General features: G+C 38.4%; 1 protein-coding gene across 2 annotated transcripts in view; it reads left to right on the plus strand.

The window, feature by feature from the left end:
• Nucleotides 1-13,242, plus strand: part of MYO3A (myosin IIIA) — a 94,732-nt gene that overhangs the window by 33,603 nt on the left and 47,887 nt on the right. For both annotated transcript variants that reach the window (XM_065731578.1, XM_065731579.1), the window contains exons 5-8: nucleotides 524-600; nucleotides 1,886-2,031; nucleotides 3,641-3,706; nucleotides 4,113-4,268. In XM_065731578.1, the coding sequence (XP_065587650.1) occupies nucleotides 524-600; nucleotides 1,886-2,031; nucleotides 3,641-3,706; nucleotides 4,113-4,268 (445 nt within the window). The remainder of the gene's footprint in view (nucleotides 1-523; nucleotides 601-1,885; nucleotides 2,032-3,640; nucleotides 3,707-4,112; nucleotides 4,269-13,242) is intronic.

A 13,242-nucleotide genomic window follows, 5' to 3' on the forward strand; every position in this document is an offset into this window, starting at 1 on the left:
ATTTTTGATGTTTCACCATTTTATTGCTTCATTTTTATGTCAGAACAGCTAAGAGATGGGGATAAGTATCTTTTATAGCTCTTAGCCTGAAATATGTAAATAAGGAACAGAGGTCTAGTGTCGGTACTGAGCATTAGAAGTAAAAAAGAAACAAGGGGAGGTAGAATACTTTTTTTTTTTTTTTTAACCTCATGAAATGCTTTACCACTCTCTTAAAATGGGATATAGAAAAACTGTAATTAGCCAGTCAAAATATATAGAGTCAGATTACTAATGAAACACTCGTTAGGGACTAAATCTCAGTCCTACTGAAGTTGCAGGAAACAAATGCACAGACTCTGAGCTGAAGTGCTCAATACCTTTGAGGACTGGGCCCATAGCAGAGAACTGGAAGAATATCATTAAGACACCTGCAGAGGAGGATGTGACATGACAAGACACAGCAAGGATGGCACCTTTCAGAGGGACTGTCTTGAATGGAAATAACAGTTGCTCTGATTATAGCTTCCTTTGGTTCTTCCAGGTGTGTCTGCTCAGCTGACCAGCACTCGGCTCCGCCGGAACACCTCCGTGGGCACCCCGTTCTGGATGGCTCCAGAGGTTAGATTCATTTCATCAGTGGTATTAAAACTGCCACACTCTGCTTTTCTACTCTTTCTCTGTCCTTCTCCCTTCATTTCTCTTAGTTCTTACTGACCACTGGATCTTCTAAATGACATTTTATTTAGATTGATGAAAAAGTGTTTTAAACCTATTTACTTAAAAAGTTGCAAGGATTAATTTAAAATGGTTTTTATCTTTGAAATTACACAGTTAGAGTGAGGGAGCAAGAAGCTGGATTACCTAGTTCAATATTTTCATTAAAGAGGAATGAGTACTACCACTGATCCTTTCCAACCTTCCAAATTCTCAAACTATGCCAGGTATCTCATCTCTCTATGGATGGAATGAGCTCAAGGTGATACTGTGATATATTGGAGTATTATTTTTGAATTTCTGCATCTGGAAAGTTTTAACATAATGTATTTATAGGCAACAGCAAGAAATGAAACAGTTTATTGTGAATAAATAAGATGTATTGTTTGTATTTGGAAATTTTTCCAGCTAAAGTATATAAATACAAAGCAGGAAACAATATTTAGATACACTATTTACTGTTATATTTAGTACTTACACTATTTGTCTGTATACAAACGTGTGCATATATACATGGACGCCTGTTTGTAGCCTGGAAATTACTCTATGGGTATATATGTTTATAAATATACACTGCTTATACTCATTGGTCTAGACCTTTGGATCTAGGTGGAAAAATCTTTGTTCAGCTGGCATTGTGAATGACCTGAAATGTGTATGAAACTGAACACATTTCCTGCAATCCATAGGCAACCACATTCTTGATAACTTGGCTTCATCCTTATATTAGCTGAATAAAGACCTGATGGAAGATAATGAATTCAGCTCCTGCTTTCTTGCTTGTATTCTTCATGGAGAGAGCAGAGTAACTCCATTATGGTTTTTTTTTGTTGTTTTTGTTTTTTTTTAGGGAATAAATCTACAGAAAAGTAGTTTAGAGTTGCTGAGTTCCACACTTCTCCACTCAGCAGTGGGATGTAGTTTTCCACCTTCAAGTGAATAAGCCAAAATTTTGCCACCTTCTGTCAGATCAGGGGACATCTGATCAGATTACAGGCTGTGTTCACAAAAGACTGTAGGTCATCCTTTGCTTTTTCAGCAGCAGTAAGTTTTAACTTGAAAAATGTGAACAGTTCTGTTTATTTTATCCAATATCCCTATCCGGCAAGATATTTCCCTATCTATGGGTATGCTCTTAAATTCAGACATTTGACCATCCAGTTACTGACCAAAACTTTTCCTCTAATAGGTGATTGCCTGTGAGCAACAGCTGGATAGCTCCTATGATGCCAGATGTGATGCATGGTCACTGGGTATTACTGCAATAGAGCTGGGAGATGGAGATCCACCCCTTGCAGATTTGCACCCTATGAGGGCACTCTTCAAAATACCAAGGTAATATCTTGATGTTTTTAATTCTGTCAGGCTGAACTTAGTCCATTAACTTCCATTAGAGTTTCTTCAAATGTAGACGATGCAAATACGTACTGTTCCTTCATACTATTTACTAAGAGGAAGTTAGAAGTACTCCATCCAGATGTATCTTCTAAGACTTCTTCAACCATGCAAGCCCTTTGAGAAGTTTAGAGAGGATTACATTAAAAAAATGTATGAAAATTTCCCCTTTGGACTGCTGCCCAATATGTACAAGCACAGGATGTAAGCACAGAACTCAGCTGAGTCCTACATATGCTGTTCTCGTATATTACCATTCTGAAAATGAGTTGTAATGATCGTAATACAGAGTCTTAGTGGGTCAATGTGTCAAATAGGCACCACAGCTGTCCTCTAATGTTACCACATCCTTTGAAACAAAGTGCTTACATACATTTAGTCCCTTACCTTTCGTTAGCTTGTGCTTCTCCTGCCAGCTGCAGTATTGTTGACCTCAGGCAATGTCTCTGGTCAAAAGCAGTGTCAAACTGTTGTAATTTCAGCTAGGCCTCCAAAAAGCCATCTGACTTGCACACCTATAGATATTGGGTTCCTACCCTTTTGCCCAAGAACAAATGTAAGATCCAAAACCCTTTAATTTCATTAAGAAAAACCTGAGAAACCTAAGAAAGTGCAAGAGTTATCATTAGGCATCACTTCAAGAAAGCAGTTTTGATAACTGATTAAACAGTAAAGGAGTCACCTCATCTGTAAGTTGCAAATAGCACCTCTGAAAGGTGAACTGAAAGGAAGAAGACTAAAAACAATTTGGACAACATTAATACCTAGAATAAGCAACTTAAACTCAACAACAAGACCTGAGGAAACATTTTTTCTCTGAAAGAGAAGTCAGGTCAGGCACTGGAATGGCCTGCCTAGGGAGGTGGTTGAGGCACCATCCCTAGCGCTGTTCAAGAAGCGTTTAGATGAGGTGCTAAGGGATTTGATTTAGTAGTTGGGTAGGGATAGTGATAGGAGGATGGTTGGACTAGATGATCTTGTAGGTCCTTTCTAACCTTATGAACCTATGAACATATGAACCTATGAACAAAGATTTATTTATTTCCAGTATATCTGTATCTAGTTCTTCACTTGATTTCTGATTTCTTTATCTTCTGATAAATCAAACATGGTTAATAATGAGCTAGTTCCTTCCTACACTTTGTTCAGGAAGCTGTTTAATTCAGTCCTTCTGGAAAAAAATTTAATAGAATTTCTTCTTAAAAAATGTCTTGAGAAAGTATATTGTCTCAGGCTTGAAAAGAGAGACTTGTTATTACAAGTGAAAAGTGATTAATGGGTTGTTAGTTTCATTTCTTCTTTTTTATTTGATTGAAAAAATACAGTAATTCTTAGCTACAGTTGGTAGATCCTCTCCATGCTATTTCTCCTCGTTAGTTATGTAAAGCAGAACCATTGAGGTATTGTATCCTCTGCCCATAGTCCTTTTACCAGTGGAAATCAATACCTCTTTCTCAGTGGCCTTCTAAAACTCATTACTCAGCCTGCCTTCACACATTGTTTTTGGCAGCTGAGTAGCTTATTAACTTATTGTCACTGACCTTTGCAGGAATCCTCCTCCAACACTCCAGCAGCCGGAACTGTGGTCTTCTGAATTCAATGACTTCATTAACAAGTGAGTAACAACTGAGACCACTATAACTGAATATGGAACATGTATAAACATAATTTGTAAAATATCACTGTATTCTCTGTGGAAATGTGTTGTCAGTAAAAATCTTTCTGTTCTGCTCTCCTCCGTTGTAAAAATGAGAAGTGTTTTGTGTGGAGTCCTTTGACTGTGGATCAGTAAGGAACTTGTTTTTACATTAAGCATTTGCAAACAAATGAGCTCAAGTTTCAAAAATCAATGATTTAACTTCTAGACCTCATCAATTCTGTGAAATCTTAGAGTTTTCAGTATTGAAATGTTGTGATTAAGATGGATATATTTATTATGACAATACGAGCAAACTACAGACAGGCATTTCAAAACTTAACAATGACCTCTGAATGATCATATGCTTTTTCTGCCAGCACAGGTGCTTAACTAAAGACTATGAGAAGCGCCCAACGGTATCTAGTCTTTTGCAGCATGCTTTTATTAAGCAGATCGAAGGAAAGGAAAACGTGCTACAAAGACAACTTATGGAATTTATTGATGTTCATCAGCAAATGGGAGTCACTGAAAAGGCAAGGTAAAAATAGCTAAAAAGTACACCAGTTGTAGCAGTCTTTATACTTGCAGTTTCTGAATGGCTAGTGCTCAGAGAAGGATTCACCTCTCGTAACTTTAGCTGACTGAAAAATACAGTGTTTAATATTTGCCTCTCTCCTATAAAAACAGTAGAAAGTGAAGGGCACTGTGATTCACGGGAGATGAGACAATCTTTAGAAGTGTCTCCCTTTTTTCCTCTGACTCTAGATGCAGAATACTAAAGGTTAGGTGAGATGAGTGTTTGTAATTCATTTTCCATGGTTATTATTGACTGAAGATGGTAAAAGTAACTGATCAGGTGGTTCCTGCAAGAACTGGATGCTACAGACTGAAAACAGTAATACTGGTAGACTTTGAAAAATTAAAAATATTGTATAAAAATGCTTATGTCATATCAAATAGATTCTTTTTTTTTTCCATTTGTATTTAGAAGTATTGGTTCTTCATAAATCAGGTAGCACTTGATAGCTTTTATTTAAAACAACTAAAAATGGTTTGGTTCGATACAGCAATTTATTAAAAAAAATCCACCACGCTGAAGTAATGTGTCAGCTGTGAAATGCAGTAGAAGATTAGTATTGATGTACTACTTGTGCAATGTCTCCTGTGCATCAAGGTAAAGGATGATAGACATTTTTTAAATGGAACATAAAATTTAAAAGACATTTTGAACTGCATGGATAACACCTATTAAAGTGTGCCACATTTACTTTTGCAAAAATTTATACTACCAACATATATAACAGTCCTCAGTTCTGACACTGGAGAATTTTTGGATATAAATGACATTTATGGATAATAAGGATATTTCTAAATATTTTTTTTTATTTTCAAGCTTCCTTGGGCTCTCTGGAACTGGATGTGGAATGACTAGTAGTTTCTCTTTTCTGGCATTTCTATGAATACCTATGAACTTGGCTAAATTTAAGCCTCACACTGAATTTGTATGTTCTGTGTGGCACTTACTTGGCATTGACTTAATCCAGAAAGATTCTGGAATTGAAATAAGCTCCTTTCAATGCCTAAATGATTTTTGAAAATCAAGCTTCTAAGTCAGTTATATTTTTAAATATTTTCTAAATTTTATAAATTGTATACATTTTCTAGCAAGTCCTACTGTTTTTCAAAATTCATTTTTTAATGTAATTCCTTTATAAAGCAAATGACATGAGCTTTCTTTTCCCATACAATGCTAACATAAAGAAAATGGCTCAATTTTCTTGTTCATAGAGCAACCAAGTGGCACAAGAATAGGAAACTATTAAGACTTTTTCTGTCCTATTTAGACTGCACTCTTTTAGTGACCACTCTTTCTGTGAACCAGATTTTAAAGGAATGTTATTACTACGAGATGAAGTTACCTAGCCCTTTACAGTTGATCTGGTGCCATTTCTGCATAAATATTCCTAATGTGAGATAGAATTTTTCTTTTGAAAGTAATAAAACATATTCAGATAATGCGTTTTTAATTTTATCTGTTTAGAATACTAATAAATAGGCTGGTACTAATTTAAATCTCATTTGCATTGATTTAAATAAACCTTTTCATATCTGAAATCACGGAACACAGTATGAAAGTCTACACGTAAAAGCCACATTTTACAGTCATTGTACATGTAATGACTTCAACTTTAGTATGTTTATTGGTTACATTTGCTGGAAGATTCTTATTTGTAGCAGTGAACATATATAGGTAATTCTCCTATTTATTTCTGTGGAAGCTATGACAGATACAAAGAACACAGTAACACTATTTAACAGAGAAAATTCTCAGCTACAAAGCACCATTTTTCAACACAACCATAAGCTGTGCATTTTTGCCAGTGTTGAACAAGAATTTGCATGCCATAATGGTAAAAATGGGCACCAGCAGTGGTGAGCACTGTTTCACAGCTGGTATGGCAGTATCATTACTAGGAAAATGTTGCCCACACAGTCCATCTTTCATCAGTCAAAACAAATAGAAAATAAGAGGGCACCAAATCCAGACTGCAGTGGGTGCAATAGGAAAGTTCAGCCAAGATTGGCATTGTGCTCCCTAGTCTTCAAATTCATGTTGGCCTGGCATTATTGTGTTGCAGGAGAAAGATTGTTTTCTCTGGCACAACTCTGGAAGTTTGAGCCTTCAGCTAGTCAGTGTTGGAGTGTAGCAGTTGGAGTTGATGGCTTGTCTATGTTCCAGGAAATCCAGGAAAATCCCCCCCTTTTCTATCCCAAAAGGCAGTGCACATCACTTCACCTGGTGAGGTCTGCATCTTAAACTTTTTCTTCCATAGGGAATTCACATGTCACCACTTCATGGACTGCCATTTTGATTCTGGCACGTAGTGGTAACACCACATCTCATCACTGGTAATGATGCAATCTAGGAAACTGTCAACTTCAACCTCAGATTAGTTGCCTCTGCTGAAAAACACCATCCACTGCCTCACTGTGCTCACATCCACTGCTTGGTGTCCAAAGACATTCATCAAGCATTAATGAGTGCCAGTGGGTGCAGTTACGTTCCACACCTTTACTTCATATACACTTCCATGTCAGACACCATTTTGTCAGACTGTCCCTCTGCTGCTATCTATCACATGACAAAAATGATGTCATGGAATGTTGGCAGGAAGGTTCAACCTCTACTACCACACCACCAGTATCAAACTCTGTCATGGACCAACATAATAAAATAAGAGGCATTACTTTTGGAGCAATATTCATTTAGAAAAGCCAAGCCACCTCCCAAAACAGTAAGAATACCTGTTATATTATCTATTGTTATCTCTGTGTAAGCAAGAAAAGCTACAATTGTAGTATGGGCATCATTTCACTTAAGAAAAAATAGAATTTCAGGTATGCAAAGAATGTTGATTTAGAATGACATTTTTTTTATTCTGTTGAACAGTGAAAAGATGATACAAAAATATTTTAATTTGTTTGCTTTACTTTTTTACAAGTCTTTAAATACAGATATATCTTCTGACCTTCAGTTTGCCCAGAGCAAATGGTGTCAGCAGAATCTGTACATAAGTGCTATGAAGGCAGTGAAGCTAGTGAAGGATCTGGAACACAACTCTTCAGAGGAGTGGCTGAGGGAACTGGGAATGTTTAGTCTAGAGAGAGGAGGGTCAGGGGATACCTTACTGCTCTCTACAACTCTCTACCTGAAAGAAGGTTGTGTTGAGGTGTGGTCAGTCCCCAGTTAACTATCAAGAGGACAAGAGGTAATAGCATCAGCAGAGTAGGTTCAGGTTGGATATCAAGAAAAAATTATTCTGAAAAAATGGCTAAGCATTGGAAAAGCCTGCCCAGGGAGGTGGTGTAGTCACCGACCCTGGAGGTGTTCAAGAAACATGTAGATGTGACACTGGGAAACATGATTTAGTGGGTGCTGATGGATTAATGGTTGGACTTGATGACCTTAGTGGTCTTTTGCAACCTCAATGATTTTATGATGCTATGTAAATCTGATTCAGTGATGATATAGGCTGTGGCATGACTGGTCAGTGGAAGAGTTTCATCTTAAATCTGCCTGGTTTTCTTCTCTTTATTATTCTATAATTGGGACTGTTTTTACACTGGTGTGTTAAGGCTCTATTGTGGAATTGATGAACTTTCTCCTGTTTTGACAACTTTTCTTGTGAAACTTCTTCCTGATCTCCAGCTGTTCTGTTCATAACTCTAAAACACAAATCCCTGACTGTTGCTGGGAGGCAGTAGTTTAAGGAATTAAAGAACTCTTTTTTATGCTGAGGGATGAAATCCTCCTATGTTTTGTATGGGTACACTGTGTAAACTGAAGAAATTTGGTAGTCTTGACTTGAAAGTTAGGAGTCCAGTTATTTTCTCAGTATGTTTATTTTCCTGTTCAAATTATAATTTATTCATAAAGAAAGATATATTTCAAGAGGTTGATAGCTGAGGTTCAGCCACTGACTCTTCCTCTTTCTTGTTTTCTCTCAATATCAAATCACCATTTTTGTCCATTATTCTGAGGTGTAATTTGGCTCTGACTGCCCTCTGCAGTGGTAGTCTGTTGTGGTTATGATATTGCTTTGTTGCTTGCTAAATGTGTGATTGTTATAGTTCAGAAAGAAAGCATCATGTTATGTCACATTCTCAGCGAGTTTAATTTTGCAGAAGGACATATCATAAAGATTAGTATTTACGTACCACGTCTGCTCAGAAAGGGTTTGTGATCTTGAGACTCATGATGGAGCCACCCTATAGCAACTCTTTCTACCACTATTGTTTCTGAGGTATTTACTAAGGTTGACCAGTCACTGAGTCATTATGGCATTGCACCAGGCTGTATAACTATCCCATTATTATTGCTGCTAGTCCAGCAAAGAGAGACCTGGTTTTAGATAACTGTTTTGCATCCCTTCCAAGCACCTTGCGAGAGAAACACATCACAGAAAATAAGACAGATTCTATCATGGAGAAACAAGAAGTTCATCTGAGCTTAATCACCTCTCGGTGCTCTTTAAGTTTCCCCTTGGTTTTAGCCAATCCCTCAGTCACACTTTCTTGTAAGTCACATTGTAGCTATTAAAATTCATAATTACTGATCAAAATAATTATTAGAAATAAGTACTGCAGCATATAACAGAAAACTGTTCTAAAAATAAACTTCTCTCCAGGCTGAATGAGGGGAAAAAACCCTGCATTGTGAAGAGTTTTACTTTGCAACAGAAATAGCTGTCTTTGAAATGGCCTTCAGAACTGTCACATTTACACCTGACTGTCAAGCTTGCTATACTTTCATCTTGAGTTGTTTGGCTGTCTTATTCTTGACTGCTTTTACAATAATCTCTGCAGAAATGTGCAATGATTAGTACAACGTGTATTTCCTGGGAATTATGACTCATTCCAGAATGAGCAGTGTATATGAGGGATATTCAGTGCACCTAGATTTCAGCAACCTACTCTGCTCTGCAAGTTAAGAGATTTATATGCCCTTATAAGAGCAAGGGCTTTTGCATGAGCTGAAATGCTCTAAGCATTTGTCCTGCTGAGCTAACCATGTAGGGATAGCACTTGCAATTCAAGGTGCTATGTAGTTGGTCTGTTGAACTATTTTGGAACTTCGGGGAGGTGAGTTTAAATACACAGGCAATATGCTCACAGGGGGGCTGTCAATTATTCACCAGTATATTCAGTGCATGGAGTACTGTATAGTTTCTTTCCGTGACTTTCCCTGAGTGACTTACCCGACTTATGTCACTTGCTTCCTGGGGCTTCTCTCTCTCCCTCTCTCTCTCCCTGACTCATCCTGCCAGTTGGAGCAGCTGATAACAAACCTGCAAGTTAAACTCTGAGGGCAGCCTGCAGTGGAGAGCAGATCACCACTCCAGCTTGAGGAAGGCAGTAAGAGGAATAGAGTAACACAGCCCACACAGAGTCCAGTACTGATTGGATCAAGGTGTCCAAATAAAATTCCTGGCAGAGTAGAGATTAAACTTGAGGCTTTTGAGCTGTAGATTAATTCTGGACCACTTTGAGTCACTTCTTCCACTCCTGTAGTTTGATACAGGCTTTGTTGTACCAGCAGGGTCTGTGTATTCCTGAGGATGCACTGTATAGAATAACTATGCTGCAAACCCCTCTCAACCAATAAAGAGTTTCTGGCTACCCAGGCCTGTTATGCTTCTAGGTAGCACTCATCTCCACAGCAGAATAGGAATGCAGTTCCAGTCTCCTTCCATACAATATGATTTACAGCAATAATTCTTAAATGAAGAATAGTTCAACCCCTGCTGCAAAGCAGGAGAAATTTGTTCCTCCTGCATTCAGTACTCCCTGGGAGTAATTCTCTTCAACATTCTCACCAGTCCACTTCTTCACAACTCACTCCTCTTGAAGGTGGTATACCTAACCCACCAAGTATTGCTTGCTTTTGGAGCTTCTCCTCTGTCTTCTCAGTGTGGTTCTGCATGTAGAGCATTGGTGAGACTCATGAGGGCAATAAGGAACCAATCCAAAACAGTACTTTTAGCTCAGCTAAGAACACATTTTTCCCCTGAATAAGGGATACAGCCTTTTCTTGAGCCTATTATGAAAGGCCAGTAATCTACATACTTGCAGAGTATGGTAAACCAGCACAAACTTTGGCAAATGTTGTTCTGAGCAACACATGACCCAACTTCTGGAGATGGGCCACCTCTGAATGAAAAGCTCTGGCAGCACTGTGCTCTCAGCAAGATTGTGTAAGCTTGAGCACAGCTCCGTGAAGGGATCTGATGCTGTGCAATCACTTAGACACAGAGGTAGCACAGGTTTGTCTGCAAAGGACTGTGCACATGCAGCCAGGATTCTAAATTCAGGTATAAATTTTGCTTAGGCTTAAGGCTGTAGTTTTATTTAAGTATGCGTCTGTTGCAGACATTAATTTTTTATATTTTTTTTATTTTTTGCTCTGGAGAAACGAAATCACCATCAGTGACAGATTCTGTACAGATTTCTCTGTGCTGCTTCTTTCTGTCACTTCTAATATTTTTATTTGTAACAGCTGGGACATGTACAGCTATGCCTACCTCCATGTTACAGAAAACTGTAGAGGATTCAGCAGAGTTCAGCAGGGCATCACGAGTCACACTTCCCTTTTCAGGGTATTTTTGGAACTATCAGAAATCTTTTAAATACATTCTGACAAAGTGAAGAAGAAAAAGCTGCAGTTCTCTCACTTTGATTTAATTGAATCTTGAAAGACAAGGATGGGTGAAGGTGAAGGAGAAGACACAGAAGCAGTGCTGCCTTGACTCATTTTCTTGTCCATAGTAGGCTTATGTTTCTGGCCTTTAGCTGCTCCAATTGCTTGCTGAGTGTGACTGTGAGATCTAATGTCTCCAACAAATGATTTCTGATCAGAAGAGAGAAAATTGGTTATTTTGGTTCACAGTGTCTATGTGCCTGATGGTAATGAAACTTCAGCATATATGTCAACAGTACTAAAGTGGTTGCTGTTTAGCAAGTGAAGCGGTATAACTGCCCTTGAGGGGTCCGTGCCCTTTGACAGCAAAGCAGAAAAATATTGTGTTCTGCAAATCTGCTGCTCAGCTGTGTTCTGTGAATGGAGAATATAATCTGTTTTAACAAGCGCTACTGTTCTCGTAATGTCAGCTGAAGAGGATTACAAGAGAATCAATTTTATGTAATTAAACTTTCTTGGCATAAATAAAGGTTGTTTCCTTAAAAGAGAAAAAAAAAAAAAAAAAAAAAAGGTCTCCATAGCTGGAGCATTCCTCTCCCTTCTTTGCAGGCAGTTGTTAACTTCCTGCATTACACTGAAAATGATAACTGAAACAAATCTTGGGAAATGTCACTGACACTCAGTAACATCTCCCTATACTTGGTGTGTAAATTGCACCAGAAAGCTTAACTTAGCATCTTTCCCTCATGCATACACTGATAGGAGAAATTCCTTCAATTGCCCAAGCTTAAATTTTCTACTGCAGCAGTTAAAAGGATGGGAGGTATAAATAGAAGCATGGGCTATGGAGGGGAGAGGTTTCTCTTGAGTGAGTAGGATTCTGCCTGGCTTCAAATGCAGCAATGTCTTGAGGCAAATGAGGCAAATGGAAAAATCAAGCAGTGGCAGACCATGCAATGCTAAAGAGTTAATTTAAGTCTCAATATTACCACAGACTTTTAAATGTAACCTGAGATACGTCATCCCAAGAACTGTCTTACAGTGTTCTTGCAAGGATGCAATACTGCCAAGATAGTTCTTGCACAAATGTGTTCCAAAGGAAAGGGAAGAAAAGATCCTTTTTGGAAGATGTTTAATTGCTTTATATCAGGTCTGTCCCTATTGCTGCTGCTTGTTTGTGTTCTGTGTATTTATATACTCCTTCAAGATATTTAAATACATGCAGAGTTACAACTATGGATTCATTGTTGGAACGAAGACCACAAAGCTGTACTGGCTCCTGCAGTGAAGTCTGACATGCTTGTGCCTTGATATTAAGATTGCAAAATTAGTCATCTGCAGTAAGTAGGAAACTCCTGCCTTTGTGCTGCCAGGCAATGGAAAAGCTTTAGTGGTAGCTGGTTCCTGCCCGAGGGAGGGAGAAGCTTCTCTGCTGCTGGCACCTGGGTGAGGACAGGCCCTGTGTCACTCTCAGAGAACCATCAGTGCAGATGAGAGAAATAGAGAGAAGTGCTAGGTGAAGTGCACTCATGTCTGCATGATTGCATTCAGTATGGAAGGATATCACCTGCCCATTTCTTTATGCACCTCTTCAGGCTGGCAAGTGATAAATAAAGCCAAGTGTGTGCCTGCCTGGCTCTGTACATCTGCACCCCCCTCAGCACACAGCCTGCCTGAATTGAGCCAGTACCCAGCAAGCAGGGGATGTTTGTGGAGTGGGTACAGGTCATGAACTCTACAGCGAATCTTACTGAATGAGCTCAGAAAATTCTTAGCTTGCCCTGTCAAGGGTTATGTTTGTTCATTCTAGCTTTCCATATTGGCCTAGCTTCCCTTTTCTCCACTCCACTCTTCATTGTCTATTGATGGCATTGTTTAAGTAGAAAAATCCTGTCTTTCACTCATGCCATACGTCCAAATGTCAAAGTTGCAGGGTTTCCTTGATCTTATATGGAATCAAGATGAAAAGCAATTGTGTTTCACACAGCCATTTTTCTGCCGTCCCAGTTTACCAAAGTGTCTGTTCAATAGAACCAAGGGGCATGCAGTCATGTCAGGAGATTTAGTTTACTTAATAGTCTTTTGTGTTTGTGCCATATTGTGCATCTGAGCTTGATTTGGTTTGTGAACTTTTTTCCAGTTTCCCTTTCCCCAGTCTTCCCCCATATCCTAAAGCAAATACAATTAATGTAAATAGTAGAGTGCATTTTCTGCTGTTTTTGCTGTGTTTAGCAATGCATTTTTTTTCTTGAATACAGATGAATCCAATTTGGGGGAGGAATTTTTTTGCTAATTTCTGTAAGAACGTAACATT

The sequence above is a fragment of the Cyrtonyx montezumae genome, unplaced genomic scaffold (assembly GCF_038088225.1).
Source record: "Cyrtonyx montezumae isolate F1298 unplaced genomic scaffold, pur_monq_1.0 scaffold_14, whole genome shotgun sequence".
NCBI classification, from domain to species: domain Eukaryota; kingdom Metazoa; phylum Chordata; class Aves; order Galliformes; family Odontophoridae; genus Cyrtonyx; species Cyrtonyx montezumae.